This window comes from Labrus mixtus, chromosome 2, assembly GCF_963584025.1.
Source record: "Labrus mixtus chromosome 2, fLabMix1.1, whole genome shotgun sequence".
NCBI lineage: Eukaryota > Metazoa > Chordata > Actinopteri > Labriformes > Labridae > Labrus > Labrus mixtus.
Window position 1 is genome coordinate 34973294 of NC_083613.1, and position 16584 is coordinate 34989877.

General features: G+C 46.6%; 2 protein-coding genes across 8 annotated transcripts; one reads left to right on the top strand and one right to left on the bottom strand.

The window, feature by feature from the left end:
- Positions 1–636: 636 nt before the first annotated feature.
- polr3f (polymerase (RNA) III (DNA directed) polypeptide F) lies at positions 637–7737 on the bottom strand. The gene is made up of 9 exons (XM_061063334.1): positions 7551–7737; positions 6337–6454; positions 6180–6247; positions 6011–6078; positions 3759–3871; positions 2893–3036; positions 2305–2412; positions 1019–1210; positions 637–809 (listed from the first exon to the last, which is right to left on the bottom strand). Exons 1-9 carry the CDS (start codon positions 7610–7612, stop codon positions 732–734), a joined length of 951 nt encoding a protein of 316 aa, XP_060919317.1. The 5' UTR covers positions 7613–7737; the 3' UTR covers positions 637–731.
- dzank1 (double zinc ribbon and ankyrin repeat domains 1) lies at positions 7408–16564 on the top strand. 7 transcript variants are annotated; one of them, XM_061063200.1, is made up of 21 exons: positions 7409–7579; positions 8869–8989; positions 9364–9511; positions 9603–9708; positions 9864–9927; positions 10191–10306; positions 10420–10490; positions 10610–10727; positions 11288–11401; positions 12051–12134; positions 12396–12518; positions 12623–12784; positions 12862–13099; positions 13227–13330; positions 14609–14695; positions 14791–14881; positions 14990–15051; positions 15150–15227; positions 15368–15495; positions 15598–15672; positions 16329–16564. In XM_061063200.1, the coding sequence occupies exons 1-21, from the start codon at positions 7418–7420 to the stop codon at positions 16489–16491; spliced, it is 2415 nt and encodes an 804-aa protein (XP_060919183.1). In that variant the 5' UTR covers positions 7409–7417; the 3' UTR covers positions 16492–16564. The 7 variants fall into 7 exon arrangements, with proteins under 7 accessions (XP_060919233.1, XP_060919183.1, XP_060919193.1 ...); XM_061063210.1 differs by having other exon boundaries at positions 12865–13099; XM_061063234.1 differs by having other exon boundaries at positions 12623–12760; positions 12865–13099.
- The last annotated feature ends 20 nt before the right edge of the window (positions 16565–16584 follow it).

The window sequence follows — 16584 nt, forward strand, 5'->3', positions numbered from 1 at the left end:
ACATGAACCTGTATTTAGTCACTGTTTGTCTTTTAAGAGTTTCTTTTATTTCTCTTAAATATTGGGCTAATTTGAATTCCATGTCCAGTAAACTATAGCATTCTAATCTATGTATTGTTTGGGTTTCTAATTTCCACTGATTCATATATTTCTGTTTATTATCTTTGTCTGTTTGTTGAATTTGTGAGTTGCTTTGATATGTGGATCTATGTGTGGTGTTTCTATCAGTGATCAGAGAGTGTGTGTGTTCTAAATAAGCTCTGTGTTGCTGTGACTCGGACTCGATCAGGTGGTTCATGAACTTCATCCTTCTTTTGTTAATGTGGATCAGTAGAGGGAACTGGCCCAGCTCGGCTCTGCAGCCGTGGTTTGGACAGTTTCTGTGGACTCGTAATATGTTTTCACAAAACTCCAGATGGACTCTTTACATGGGTGTGTATGTGACTTCCTGTGCTTCTGCAGCCAGCCTCTAGTGGACACTCCAGGAACTGCAGGATTTTAACACTTCAGCATCAGCTTCATGTTTAAACACCGGGTAACTGTGTTCTGGTTAAGAAGACCTCGCCAGCTGATTATAAATATAAACTCTCCGTCTTTATTTATTCACCAGAAGAAGAGACAAAGTCAAAAAGCAGCGGACATTTGAGACTTTTATTAGACTTTGAGATAAATAGAAAATAAATGTTGTGGATCACAGCTGTGAGAGAAAAGAGAGAGGAGGAGACGAGCTGTCAGAAGTCCAACCACTCGCTCATGTAGACGCAGTTAGACGGCGAGATCTCTCCTCCTTCATGACAGTCTTCAAACACCTGACGACAGGAAACAGGAAGTCAGTTTAGTAAACTGAGGGCGTGTAAGCTACTACGTCGTGAACGGCCATGAGCAGGACTTTAAATACCCGATGAGTTTTTTTGTCGTACTAGCTGAAGTTCTGCCCGACCGGCGGCGAGGACAGAAGACCGCCACATACAAGGCTTGAATCATTGGTGTGTGTGTGTGTGTGTGCGCATGTTGTTACCGGGCAGAGGCCGCACGGCGTCCTGACGAGGCCGGTGGGCTGCAGGATGGGGTTGACGCCGCGGTACAGCTTCATCTGTCCGTCCACGCTGCCCACCGTCCCCTCCTTGGCTGCGATGATGGTCATCTCCACCTTCCCGTCGTAGATGAGCGTGTTCAGGATGGTCTCAATGTCGTCCATAGACAGATCCACCTACACACACACACACACACACACAGAGACACACACACAGAGACACACACACAGAGACACACACACACACACACACACACACACACACACACACACACACACACACACACACACACACACACACACACACACACACACACACACACACACACACAGAGACACACAGAGACACACACACACACACACAGAGACACACACACAGACACACAGAGACACACACAGAGACACACACACACAGACAGACACACACACACACACACACACAGAGACACACAGAGACACACACACACACACACACACAGAGACACACAGAGACACACACAGAGACACACACACACACACACACACACAGACACACACACACAGAGACACACACACACACACACAGAGACACACAGAGAGACACACACACACACACACACACACACACACACACACAGAGACACACACAGAGACACACACACACACACAGAGACACACACACACACACACACACACACACACAGAGACACACACACACACACACACACAGAGACACACAGAGACACACACACACACACACACACACACACAGAGACACACACACACACACAGACACACACACAGAGAAACACACAGAGACACACACACACAGAGACACACACACACACAGAGAGACACACACACACACACACAGACACAGAGACACACACACACACACACAGACAGAGACACACACACACACACACAGACAGAGAGACACACACACACAGACACACACACACACACAGAGACACACACACACACACACACACACAGAGACACACACACACAGACAGAGAGACACACACACACACAGACACACAGAGACACACACACACACACACACACAGACACACACACACACAGACACACACACACACAGAGACACACACACACACACACACACACACACACACACAGAGACACACACACACACACACACAGAGACACACACACACACACCTGTCAGTCTGACACTAAAGGAATAATCAAACCAAACTACAAAGGTGCACAAGGTTCAGCATGGTCAGGTGTGTGATGTCATAAAGTGGGCGAGGCTTAAGCAGTGTCACCTTGCTGATTCCCAGCTCGCAGATGTACTTCCAGACTTCGTGTGAGGTGGCGAAGGAGCTGTTCCTCTGAACCATGGGACTCTGTTTACTGTCCCTCGCCGCTTCAGCCTACACACACACACACACACACACACACACACACACGACCTTTATTCTATCTCTCTCCTCAGTGACCATCAGATTCCTCCGGCCCCCCCTCCGCCGCCGCCTCTCATGCCATCAGCGGGACAGATGGCGTTTCCAAACAGCGCCGCCCACAATGCTGCCATGGCAACACCCCTACACCCTGCAGCTGCCTCTGGTAACCAAGGTTACAGACGTGTACTTCCTGTCATGGTGTTTGCGCTGACTACGTGCCAACATAAAAATAAAAAACGTTTTTTTCTCTCTAGGTGGCTCCACCCTCTCTCGGCCTTACAGCCCCTGGCTGGGTCTGTGATTGGAGGATGACCTCGTTGACTCTGCTGCCCCCTGCTGGTCTGATGGAACCTGATCCACGTCCACTTGGTGGATGTTTCATGAAGGTCAGAGTTCAGCAGCTTGAGTTTTGACCTCGCTGCAGTCTGAAAACAAGGTTGTTTTTTTTACCTTGCTCTGCAGGAACTTGAAGCACTGCTGGTTCAGGACTTCCACAAACTCAGACTCAAAGTCCTGGTCGCTGTACCAGGCGCCGCCCGTCACCGAGCGGTCGGGCTGCAGGTTATACAGCATGTACACCTTCTTCTTAGACGCCTGCAACATGAAAAAACATAGACGAGTCAGACAGGAAGCTGATATCTCCACAGGTCAACTTTCAGGGGTAAAGCTCTACCAATGTGTCTACAGGTGTGCAGGTGTGCAGGTCTACAGGGGGGGGTGCTGGTCTACAGGTGTGCAGGTCTACAGGTGGGGGGGGGGCTGGTCTACAGGTGTGCAGGTCTACAGGTCTACAGGTGTGCAGGTCTACAGGTGGGGGGGGGGGTGCTGGTCTACAGGTGTGCAGGTCTACAGGTAGGGGGGGGTGCTGGTCTACAGGTGTGCAGGTCTACAGGTGAACAGGTGTGCAGGTTTACAGGTGAACGGGTGTGCTGGTCTACAGGTGAACAGGTGTGCAGGTCTACAGGTGATGGGGGAGGGTGCTGGTCTACAGATGTCCAGGTTTACAGGTGGGGGGGTGTGCTGGTCTACAGGTGTGCAGGTCTACAGGTGGTGGGGGGGTGCTGGTCTACAGGTGTGCAGGTCTACAGGTGAACAGGTGTGCAGGTTTACAGGTGTGCAGGTCTACAGGTGTGCAGGTCTACAGGTGTGCAGGTTTAAAGGTGTGCAGGTCTATAGGTGTGCAGGTTTAAAGGTGTGCAGGTCTATAGGTGTGCAGGTTTAAAGGTGTGCAGGTTTAAAGGTGTGCAGGTCTACAGGTGTGCAGGTCTACAGGTGTGCAGGTTTAAAGGTGTGCAGGTGAACAGGTGTAAACTCACAGCCACAGACTTGACGGCTTTGATGAGCTTCTTACTCTCCAGGTTCTTCAGGATCTTGTTGATCTCAGTCAGAGGGAGGTTACTCTTAAAACGGATATCTCTGCTCCAGATCCCTGCACAGCAACAAACAACAACAACGATGTAAACACTCAAACAGCTGATCACAACAACGATGTAAACACGCAAACAGCTGATCACAACAACGATGTAAACACTCAAACAGCTGATCACAACAACGATGTAAACACTCAAACAGCTAATCACAACAACAACAATGTAAACACTCAAACAGCTGATCACAACAACGATGTCAACACTCAAACAGCTGATCACAACAACAATGATGTAAACACTCAAACAGCTGATCACAACAACGATGTAAACACGCAAACAGCTGATCACAACAACGATGTAAACACTCAAACAGCTGATCACAACAACGATGTAAACACTCAAACAGCTGATCACAACAACGATGTCAACACTCAAACAGCTGATCACAACAACAATGTAAACACTCAAACAGCTAATCACAACAACAACAATGTAAACACTCAAACAGCTGATCACAACAACGATGTCAACACTCAAACAGCTGATCACAACAACAACAATGTAAACACTCAAACAGCTAATCACAACAACATCAATGTAAACACTCAAACAGCTGATCACAACAACAACAATGTAAACACTCAAACAGCTAATCACAACAACGGCAACAAACAGCTGTTTGAGTGTTTACATTGTTGTTGTGATCAGCTGTTTGAGTGTTTACATCGTTGTTGTGATCAGCTGTTTGCGTGTTTACATCGTTGTTGTGATCAGCTGTTTGAGTGTTTACATCGTTGTTGTTGTTTGTTGCTGTGCAGGGATCTGGAGCAGAGATATCCATTTTAAGAGTAACCTCCCTCTGACTGAGATCAACAAGATCCTGAAGAACCTGGAGAGTAAGAAGCTCATCAAAGCCGTCAAGTCTGTGGCTGTGAGTTTACACCTGTTCACCTGCACACCTTTAAACCTGCACACCTTTAAACCTGCACACCTTTAAACCTGCACACCTGTTCACCTTTAAACCTGCACACCTTTAAACCTGCACACCTGTTCACCTGTAGACCTGCACACCTTTAAACCTGCACACCTGTAGACCTGCACACCTTTAAACCTGCACACCTGTTCACCTGTAGACCTGCACATCTGTTCACCTGTAGACCTGCACACCTTTAAACCTGCACACCTGTTCACCTGTAGACCTGCACACCTTTAAACCTGCACACCTTTAAACCTGTACACCTGTACACCTTTAAACCTGCACACCTATAGACCTGCACACCTGTTCACCTGTAGACCAGCACACCCCCCCACCTGTAAACCTGCACACCTGTAGACCAGCACCCCCCCACCACCTTTAGACCTGCACACCTGTAGACCAGCACACCCCCCTCCACCTGTAAACCTGGACATCTGTAGACCAGCACCCTCCCCCCCATCACCTGTAGACCTGCACACACCCCCCACCTGTAAACACACACACATCTGTAAACCTGCACACCTGTAGACCACCCCCCACCTGTAGACCTGCACACCTGTAGACTAGCACCAGAGTGTTTACATCGTTGTTGTTGTGATCAGCTGTTTGAGTGTTTACATCGTTGTTATGATCAGCTCACAACAACGATGTAAACACTCAAACAGCTGATCACAACAACAACAATGTAAACACTCAAACAGCTGATCACAACAACAACAATGTAAACACTTAAACAGCTGATCACAACAACAACGATGTAAACACTCAAACAGCTGATCACAACAACAACAATGTAAACACTCAAACAGCTGATCACAACAACAACAATGTAAACACTCAAACAGCTGATCACAACAACAACGATGTAAACACTCAAACAGCTAATCACAACAACAACAATGTAAACACTCAAACAGCTGATCACAACAACAACAAAGCTCTCAGTCAGAGGGAGTTTATATTAATCATGTTTTTGTTTTTCTTAAGGTGTTAGTAAAATAAACATCGTGTTAAAAAACACAGGAAGTAAACTCCGCCACCAGGGGGCTCTCAATCAAAACAATAACAAAAGATGGCGTCAAGGCTGGTGGGGAATCATGGGAGCGACCCTCTCTGCTTCCTTATGCAGTTGTCTTTGACGTAGCGCCCGGTGTTTCCACGGCAACAGTCAACCTGTCATGGCAGCCCTACTTGACGAGACGCGTCCTGTTCTGTTTGTTACCTTTGTTTCCTGCGTCCTCGATGACCTGATACACGAGCTTCTCCTGGTTATCTGAACCCTTCATCTTACTGAAACAAAAAACGATGACGTCACTTTAATGTTGTCAAAACAGAGAATCTGTGTGAGGTCATTATTAACACGCACGCTGCGGCGGCGGCGTTGAGTTTACCTGGCGCCCTGCGTGTCCTTCATCCTGTACAGCAGACCCGAGCTGTTCCTCAGCAGGTCCAGCTGACCCTGAACAGGTGAACAGACAGGTGACATCATCAATGACAGAGTGACCAATCAGAACTGAGGATCTGCAGTGACATCATCACCACACTGACCAGTGACAGCAGCTTGTTGATGGCCAGGGCTCTCTGCTGAGGCTCCAGGTGAGGCATGTCGTTCTGGATCACCTGATCTGTGATCCCGTGAGGAAACTGCTGACACAGCTCTCTGATCCTACACACACACACACACACACACACACACACACACACACACACACACACACACACACACACACACACACACAGACACACACACAGACACACACACACACACACACACAGACACAGACACACACACACACAGACACAGACACACACACACACACACACAGACACACACACACAGACACACACACACAGACACACACACAGACACACACACACAGACACACACACACACACACACACACACACACAGACACACACACACAGACACACAGACACATACACACAGACACACACACACACACACACAGAGACACACACACAGACACACACACAGACACACACACACACACACATACACAGAGACACACAGACACACACACAGACACACACATACACAGAGACACACAGACACACACACAGACACACACACACACACACACACACACACACACACACACACATACAGAGACACACACACACACACACAGACACACACACACACACACACACACACACAGAGAGAGAGACACAGACAGACACACACACACACACACACACACACACACACACACAGTATAGTATTAAATCGACAGACATCGGCTCAGGCCACATCTGGCCGATGTCTTTCAGCAGGATCGATATCGGCCGATCCAGATGTTCAACAGACGCGTCGGTGCTTTAGTTTTTAAAATACTCTCATCGACATGTTTGTTAGATTAACGGACTCTGGAAAACCGACCCGGGGTATTTTTCTAAACCTGTAAGACAAAACCTCAAATTCGGCTCAACATCCAAAGCTCCATGTTGAACTTTAACCATAAAAATGTCTTTTATTAAAACAGCGCAGATTAAAACCTGTGTGTGAAGTAAAACCCCGTCAGAGACCAGAACACGTTTCTATTGGAGTTGATTTAAGTAAACTGGTTTAAAGTCTCTAAATTCAGATCAGATAATGTGTTGTTTAAACATGTTTAAGCATGTTGTTGCAGCTGTGTGTGAAGATAGCCGAGTAAAGCTTAAATCGGTGTTTATTTGTATGAGGTTTGGTTTACACGGGGTCTCTGAGGACTCGCCACAGGGCTCAGCGTCGCCGGACTCACCTGGTCTCGACCTCCGCGGGGTCCGACAGGTTGGTCTCCTTCTTCACCTTCACTTCTGACATTTCTTTAGAGTTCTTCTCTTCAGGTTTTTGAGTCCGAGCCGGGACGACCGCAGGTTAGCCTGTATGCTAATGTTGCAATGTTGTGGTAATGGAAGGCATGCTAGTTCGGGGTCCTTAAAAGTTAGCGGTTGGCGGGAGCGTCAAAGATCTGCCTGATGAAAATAATAATAATAACTTTATTTAAATATTTTTAAATAACACTTTATTAATAAATACAAATCTAGAAATCTACGAACGTCTGACAGAAATACTGTTTTAGACTGAGCGGATGTAAATAACATTAATTCAACAAAACATCAACAGAAAGCGTCAAGAAAGCAAAAAAAGAGGAGATTAACAGAAAATTAATAATACATAAATAAATTCTATTATAACTGCTGTTTGTCTGATTTATGAAGGAGTATTAGGGCCACATAAAGGGCGGGAAATATGAAATTTCGAGATTTACGTCGTAATTTTACACGAATAAAGTCGTACATTTAGGATTTTATTCGTGTAAAATCTCGTAATTTTAGGAAAAGAACATATTTAACGTGGCCTTAATACTCAGTCGTAAGCTTTAAAAGTATCTCGGTTTTAAGATTTATGTAAACAAATGTTCAATAGAAGAAAAACTATTCAAAAATCTGTTATTATTTTCCTGTTTTTTTTTTATCCCAACATGAAGTAAAATGTTGTGAAATGTATTTAAAGTCGTAAAGTTGTAGAATAAGCCTCCCTTTTCGTTTATTTCGTGTATATTTATCAGCGTTTCCCTGCGGGGCGGGTGGAAATCCTCTCTTAACCCCGCCCTCCGCTGTGCCTCCCTCTGTGTGAAACGAGCGCACACACGCGCGAGGCTGAGTTCGTTGCTATGGTGACGCTTCCGTATACGGTCCCGAAGCGGAGCAGCCGTTGGAGAAAAAACTCTTCTCCGTGATTACCTTCACATAAATCTGAAGTTTGTAGATATTTTGAATACATTATTTAATACCCAAACGGACATGCGCAGTGTGAAGTGTTTATTTATCCTCAGGCTGTTTGTGTTTTGTTTTTATTCCGTCTGAACCGACAGGATCTGACCGAAACTCGAGCTCAACATAATGTGTGACGTCATACTTACGCTGCAGTTTAATGCAGTTATCATTATCCTTTTTTATAAACACTAAAATGTATGTTTATTTATTTCGTGCTAACTGAATAAATGTGATGTGATGATTATTCTACTGATTATAATTTTACTAAAAGGATTCATTCATTGATTTCTTAATTGACAGACAGTCGTCGTCATGACAGCAGGATCGGTGTCCGCTCCGCTCATCATTCCCATCATCCACCTGCAGACGCACAGAGCCAAGAACCACATCAACACCGACACACCTGTCTCCCTCCAGTCAGGTACAACACACCTGTCTCCCTCCAGTCAGGTACATCACACCTGTCTCCCTCCAGTCAGGTACATCACACCTGTCTCCCTCCAGTCAGGTACAACACACCTGTCTCCCTCCAGTCAGGTACAACACACCTGTCTCCATCCAGTCAGGTACAACACACCTGTCTCCATCCAGTCAGGTACAACACACCTGTCTCCCTCCAGTCAGGTACATCACACCTGTCTCCATCCAGTCAGGTACAACACACCTGTCTCCCTCCAGTCAGGTACATCACACCTGTCTCCCTCCAGTCAGGTACAACACACCTGTCTCCATCCAGTCAGGTACAACACACCTGTCTCCATCCAGTGTATCTGACAGGTGTTGGTGTCCCCGCAGACTCTCCAGGTGTGCAGATCTTCTTCACTCTGGATGGGTCGAGGCCCGTGGCGGTGCAGCGCGGGTCAGCAGGCAACAGCAGGAAGTACAATGAGCCCATCTTGCTGCCTGCTGGTCGAGTGTCTGTCAGAGCTGTAGCTGTGACCAGGTGAGTTCCCTGTTCCACCTGTAACTCGACACAACCTGTCGTTTAACATATTCTACTCACGAGCTCTATGAAAACACCCGTGTGTGTGTAGTGACGGCAGAGAGAGCGCTGTCGTGACGAAGGTTTTCTCGGTTGAACCTGTGGACTCAAAGAACGGGAAGGAGAATGAGGAGGACTTTCTGCGGAGCGACCAGCTGGTAAACAAACCCCCACAGACTGTCTCTAGACTACATTTCCCATCATGCCCCTGGTGTCTGAGTCAGTGTTCAAATTATTTATCTGTTAAAGGGTTCAGGGAGTGTTAATGTCCATCAGCTCTTCCGCAGTCATCAGTCAGTACTTTTCATTTCAGCGTCCGTCTGACCGAACGTCATGGTCTGTAGAGAACTCTTCTGGTTCTTCACTGAAGCCTCCAGGTGAGTTCTGGATCCGTCTTTCAAATACACCCAACTCTCACATCTCACTTCACAACACATTTTTCCTGATCTACATGTTGTTAGCTGATAAGGTAGTCAGCAGTCCATCCCCTGGTCCATTGGGAGTAGTTAACTCAAAACCTTCAAATCTCAGATATTTCCAATCACTACCGGTGTTCCTCAGGGTTCTGTCCTAGGCCCCTTTTTGTTCATCATCTATCTACTTCCTCTTGGCAATATCTTCTCTGTTGTTTTCTTTTCAGAGCTGAGGATGATGGGTAATAGATCTCCTCAATCAGGTCCTCGTTTCCTGCACAGTCGGCTGGGCTCTCCCAGCACCTCCGCCCAAACTGGAGACCCCCATCGCTCCCAGTCAGCGGTAACCTGACCCAACACCACCAGCTCATCCAAACTATCCAACCACACCTTCCTGTGGTTCCTGAAAGTGTTTCTGTGTTGACTTTTATTTTGTTGTGTTTCCTGTCTTGTCAGGATTCAGGTGTGTTGAAGCAGCTGAGCAGCACCGAGACGTCCAGAATCTGCAGAGAGACGGACTTCCTGCGGTACGGACAGCGACCCTAACCTGTCAGCTAACAGATAGAAGAAGGGCCAACTTATTGAAAAGAAAGTATCTGATTTAAATCTCTGTCTATCACTCTGCTTCCTCTGTCTGTGTGTCTAGGTGTGCTGGGTGTCTGAGCGTCCGTCCTTCAGATCCGTTTGCTCGGTTCTGTTCTCACTGTGGAGCTCCGGTGTCTGTGATACCTGAGCAGAGACTGCCCCCTACTGAAGGAGGACAGGTACTGCGCACACACCCAAATGTAATGATTCAACAGCGCAACACATCCAGGGTCTGATCCATGAAAGGATTGTGCAGCTCTTGCGTCTTCTAAACAGGCAAATGAGTCAAAGAGAACCCGTCTAATTCACAAATCACACAAAGGGTTAAACGCTCCCCTAACTGCGCCACAGAGCAAACTGCGTCTCTGTGCGTCACTGCTGATGTTATTTAAATGATCCATTATTTGGGGAGCAATCCCCTTTTTGTGCAAATCAGCCTAATAGTAAAAGGTGTCTTATTCACAAACGGGGGGGGGGGGCTAACAGTCACACACAGGTAGAGTGAAAAAATGAGTGTCTGCTGAGAGTTGGCGGTAACTGCGCCGCACTGTTTATAAAAGATGTGATAGTTTCTCTCCACATTCAGACACTAACTTCACACTTCTTAAATATCATCACAAATATATACGCTTTGTGAGTTTGACCTTTAAGCAGATAGACGAGGAACATGATGAACAGAATCCAGCCCTCAGTGTGTACAGAGCTGATGTGTGTTTGTTTATGTGTGTGTTGTTGTCAGATGGTGTGCTGTGTGTTCTGTAACACTCTGGTTCCTGTGAACACTCAGAACTGTTTAATCTGTGAGAACTCCATCCATCAACAACTACGACCGCAGTCCAGGCGCACACTAAAGGTATACACACACACACACACACACACACACACACACGTGAAATCTATGCCCATGTAGCGGTTGTGTTTTCTCTTTTGGGTTGAACTTTCAGGTCTCTCACAGCCTCTCATCGCCCACCCATTCCCCACAAGGAGAATGACACACCTCCACTGAATCTGTAGGGATTGAGTAAAAGGTTTAGATTTAAAACGTCCTAAGTGTTTAAAGTTCCTGATTGGTGTTTCTGGGCTTGGCGATAGACTCCAGAGACCCTGGGCCTTTATTGACTCTTTATAAGTTGCGCATCAGACGCCACCACCCAAAAGGAGGCAGCAGAGGGACATGAACTGAGACATAAAGAGCGAGTCATGCAGCGTCACTGGATCAGAGCAGCAGACCAGACTAGCATGAGTCAGCAGTTTTTTGAGTTTGTCTCCACAGAGTTTATGAAACATCTGCTTTTAAGTACGAGTGCATAAGATGGTGGCGTTAGTTGAGAATATTCAGTTATTTTAATATTAAGTTAAATGTATCGAGATGCTAATTCTGTTAGCCAGTAAAAGGCATTTTCCAGTATGTGTTAGCATCAAGCTAACATATTAACGTATACTTCCCGGTCCATCTGTGAGAAATTTCTGGTGTGTGTGTGTGTGTGTGTGTGTGTGTGTAGGATCATGTTGTGTGTGTTTGCTGTGGAAGTGGTAATCCCGCTCACATCTCCAGCTGTTTGACCTGCGAGAGCCGCCTGCAGACGGTAACACACACACACACACACACACACACACACACACACACACACACACACACACACACACACACACACACACACACACACACACACACACACACACACACACACACACACACACACACACACACACACACACACACACACACACACACACACACACACACACACACACACACACACACACACACACACACACACACACACATAAACAGTTACCTCTCTGCAGATTAATGTGTGTGTGTGTGTGTGTGTGTGACCCTGCAGGCGGCATTCGTGGGGAACGGCGCCCCCTCTGCCCCCCCCGCAGACCGCAGGATGTTGTCGTGCTCCAGATGTAAACGTTTAAACCGGAGTGACTCCAGATACTGTGACTGGTGTGGCTCAAAGGTGAACACACAGAAACACCTGACGATGTTCCTCTCGTTTGTGATTTTGGGAGTGAGAAGAGTGAAGGCTTGTGGGTAATGTAGTGTGATGTGTGTTTTTTTTAGCCGGGTCATGCAGTCAGCTGTGTGATCTGTTGGCGATGTGGAGCGAGTGGACATCCATACGCTGTCCACTGCACAGCCTGTGGGGTCTTCCTGGAAGCACCAGCCCCGCCCACATCCGGTGGTGACATCACACGACAGGTGGGGGCCGCGGGCACCAAACAGGTACGCTGCACCGCCATCATCACGCTCGCACAGATCATAACAGAGAAAATCACACACTACTCTCTGTCTGTTCACAGCAGGCTACATCATCAACTACCTGTGATGTCACCTGGCAGGCCACGCCCTCATCTGACCCCGCCAACACCAAGAAGTTAGACACACCCCGCAGAGACCAGTCCACGCAGACTGTGGGACTCTATTACCCATCAGCCACTGAGCTGCAGAGGAAGGAGCAACAGAGGGTGCTTCAGCTCAGCATGCAGCACGCCACCAAAGACCGCCAACCGCTGCTGACCGCCATCAGCCCGGGACGAGGTGACATACTACAAATGATACTACTGATTCAACTAATACTACTTCCTGTACTTGTGATACTGCTGACCGCCATCGACCCGGGACGATCAGTTCTTTCACGTCTTGATGTTGTCTCGTTGTGTTGCAGGTTTCTGGAGGAAACAGCTGGATCACGTGTGTGCTCACCTGAGAAGTTATGCTCAGAACAACGCCCCCTTCAGGGCTCTGCTGGGGGAACCACGCCTGGGCCGGGTATGCCCAACTCACCTGTTCCTCACCTCACCAATTCCTTTCTTGCAACTCACCTGAAGCTCACCTATAACTCACCTGTACCTAACAAGTTAACTCACCTTATTTATAATTAACCTGTAGCTCAGCTAGAACTCACCTGTACCTCCCCTTTAATTCATTAGTACCTCACTTTTAATCATTTGTACCTCACTTTTAATTATTTGTACCTCACTTTTAATCATTTGTACCTCCCCTTTAATTCATTTGTACCTCCCCTTTAATTCATTTGTACCTCCCCTGTAATCATTGGTACCTCACTTTTAATCATTTGTACCTCCCCTTTAATTCATTTGTACCTCCCCTTTAATCATTTGTACCTCCCCTTTAATTCATTTGTACCTCCCCTTTAATTCATTTGTACCTCCCCTTTAATCATTTGTACCTCCCCTTTAATTCATTTGTACCTCCCCTTTAATCATTTGTACCTCCCCTGTAATCATTTGTACCTCACTTTTAATTATTTGTACCTCCCCTTTAATCATTTGTACCTCACTTTTAATTATTTGTACCTCCCCTTTAATTCATTTGTACCTCCCCTTTAATCATTTGTACCTCCCCTTTAATTCATTTGTACCTCCCCTTTAATCATTTGTACCTCACTTTTAATTATTTGTACCTCCCCTTTAATCATTTGTACCTCACTTTTAATTATTTGTACCTCCCCTTTAATCATTTGTACCTCCCCTTTAATTCATTTGTACCTCCCCTTTAATCATTTGTACCTCACTTTTAATTATTTGTACCTCCCCTTTAATCATTTGTACCTCCCCTTTAATTCATTTGTACCTCCCCTTTAATCATTTGTACCTCACTTTTAATTATTTGTACCTCCCCTTTAATCATTTGTACCTCACTTTTAATTATTTGTACCTCCCCTTTAATCATTTGTACCTCCCCTTTAATTCATTTGTACCTCCCCTTTAATCATTTGTACCTCCCCTTTAATCATTTGTACCTCACTTTTAATCATTTGTACCTCACTTTTAATCATTTGTACCTCCCCTTTAATCATTTGTACCTCACTTTTAATCATTTGTACCTCACCTTTAATTATTTGTGTCTCACCTGTAAAATGAGGACAGTAACTTTGGTTAATGAACTATAAAGTATAAATCAAATGAGTGACTGTATGAAAGGATTTGTCTAAAGACTCGTGTTTAATTGAGACTCACCTGAGCAGGTGCAGGTCTTGCTGGGTTCACTTCCTGTTTGTCAGGTGACCTGCTTGTTGCCCTTCAGGTGGTCTCGGCTGTGATTCAGGAGGATCGATATGAAGTCGGTCTGACCGTCAGCTTTGTGTCAGCAGGACGGGAAACAGACAAACAGGTGTGTACAGAAACATGTCACCTGAGCTCTCAGGTGGTGAACCTGTGGTGTGTTTTTTAGAGAAAGGTGGAGACTGACTGTGTGTTGGTACTCAGGTGGATGCAGCAGGGGACAGTGTCATACCTGCAGGTCGGACTGAGACTCTGAGCAGCGTCACAGAGCGATCAGCTGACAGCAGCACTCTCAGTAAGAAACACAAAACAATGATCACCTGACAGGTAGACACGTAGCACCTTTTCATCATAGACTTCTATCCAATAAGACTGCTGTTTACAACCAGTGTGTGTCTGACAGGAAGTGATCCTCCCACAGGTGAGACGAAACCGTCCAAACAGAACCTGCCACCCAAACCTCCAGTAAGTGCCGTCACTGCCTTTGATTTAAACTCACCTGTGTGAAAACATCCTCTGCTGCCGTATGAAAGCTCGTCTCTGATTGGCTCTCCTGGTTCCAGGTGAATGATGTGCAGCTGTTGAAGGAGTTGGGTCCAGGTCGAGGTCAGATCAGCGTAATCCAGCAGCTCCTGGATCAGGTACGACCCTCTGCAGCCAATCAATAGCCTCCTTAGGAGCGGGATGACGTGACTCTAAGACACCTGTTTGATACCAGAACGGCTATTTCAGCCATTCTTCTTCTTGACTTCTGTCTGTTTGTTTCCTCGTTCACCACCAGGGGGCGGACCCCTCCTGCTGCGACAGCGACGGCCGACACGCCCTGGCAGTTGCCGTGGTGAACGGTCACCACGATGCACTTCCTGTTTTAGTGCAGAGAGGAGTGGACGTGGACCAGCAGTCGGGACGGTAAGAGGAAAAACAACTTCAAAACATTTATACCGATTTAAAACACATTGAAGGTAAAGGTGTGCTGTACCTGTACGTGTGCTGACTCCTCCCCCTCCTCAGGATGAAGAACACAGCTCTGCATGAAGCTGCAGCTCAGGGCTCTGATGGTCTGCCGTGTGCTAAAGTCCTGCTCAGGTACGACTCACCTGAGTATCTTTTGTCTTGTTGACATGTATCAGAATAATTCTCCGGCAGCAGGAAGTGGATTCAGCCTTTTGTTTGAAAGTGAGGCCAAAACAGAAGTGTCTTAAAACTGCATTTTCAAAGTGCCATAGAAGTCTATGATAAAATGTTCCTACTTGTCAGTTTATTTCAGTGAACTTTCCCCTGATGAGTTTGTGGTCTCAATCTGTAGTTTCAAGTCTTCTTTAACACAACATGATTTTCATTTAGTAAATTATGGTCCCATTTAGAGAGACTAGAAAGAGGGGCGGGGTTTAAGGCGGGGCTACCTGGGATGATCAGTCGATACCATGGCAACATAAAAGCGTTTGGTTGGACTACAGGAAGAGATGGCTGTTTATGCTTTCAGTAAGAACGTTTAATGTAAGGAAGTGACCATATATGGACGAGACCCTCTCCTGTCCTAATATGGTCACATATGGTTCTAAAAATTAAGATGGCGATGGAGTTTGTTTAGTAAATGATGATCTCATTATACCTATAATAACGCCTCCGTCTAAAAAAAGAAGTCTACAAAGCGATGAGCGGCGTCCATATCTCATACAGTCGTACAGCAGTTGCTCCTCCCGCCTTTCTGACATCATCATCCTCGCCACGCTCTTTTTCAGCTGTAAGGCGAGCATGAGGAGGAGAAACGCCGGCGGTCAGACGGCGTACGACGTGGCGGTGAGCTCCGGCTGTAACCACATCGTGTCTCTGCTGGCCGCTCAGACCGGACTGGACCTGCTGGGCAAACTGGGAAAACCTAAACTGAACCCGGACGTGTTCTGAACACAGATCTTCTCTCAACACGAGGATCTGAAAACGACCGATTACATGTCAATAAAATCTGTAACTCGCTGAACGTCGTCTCCAGAGTTCTTT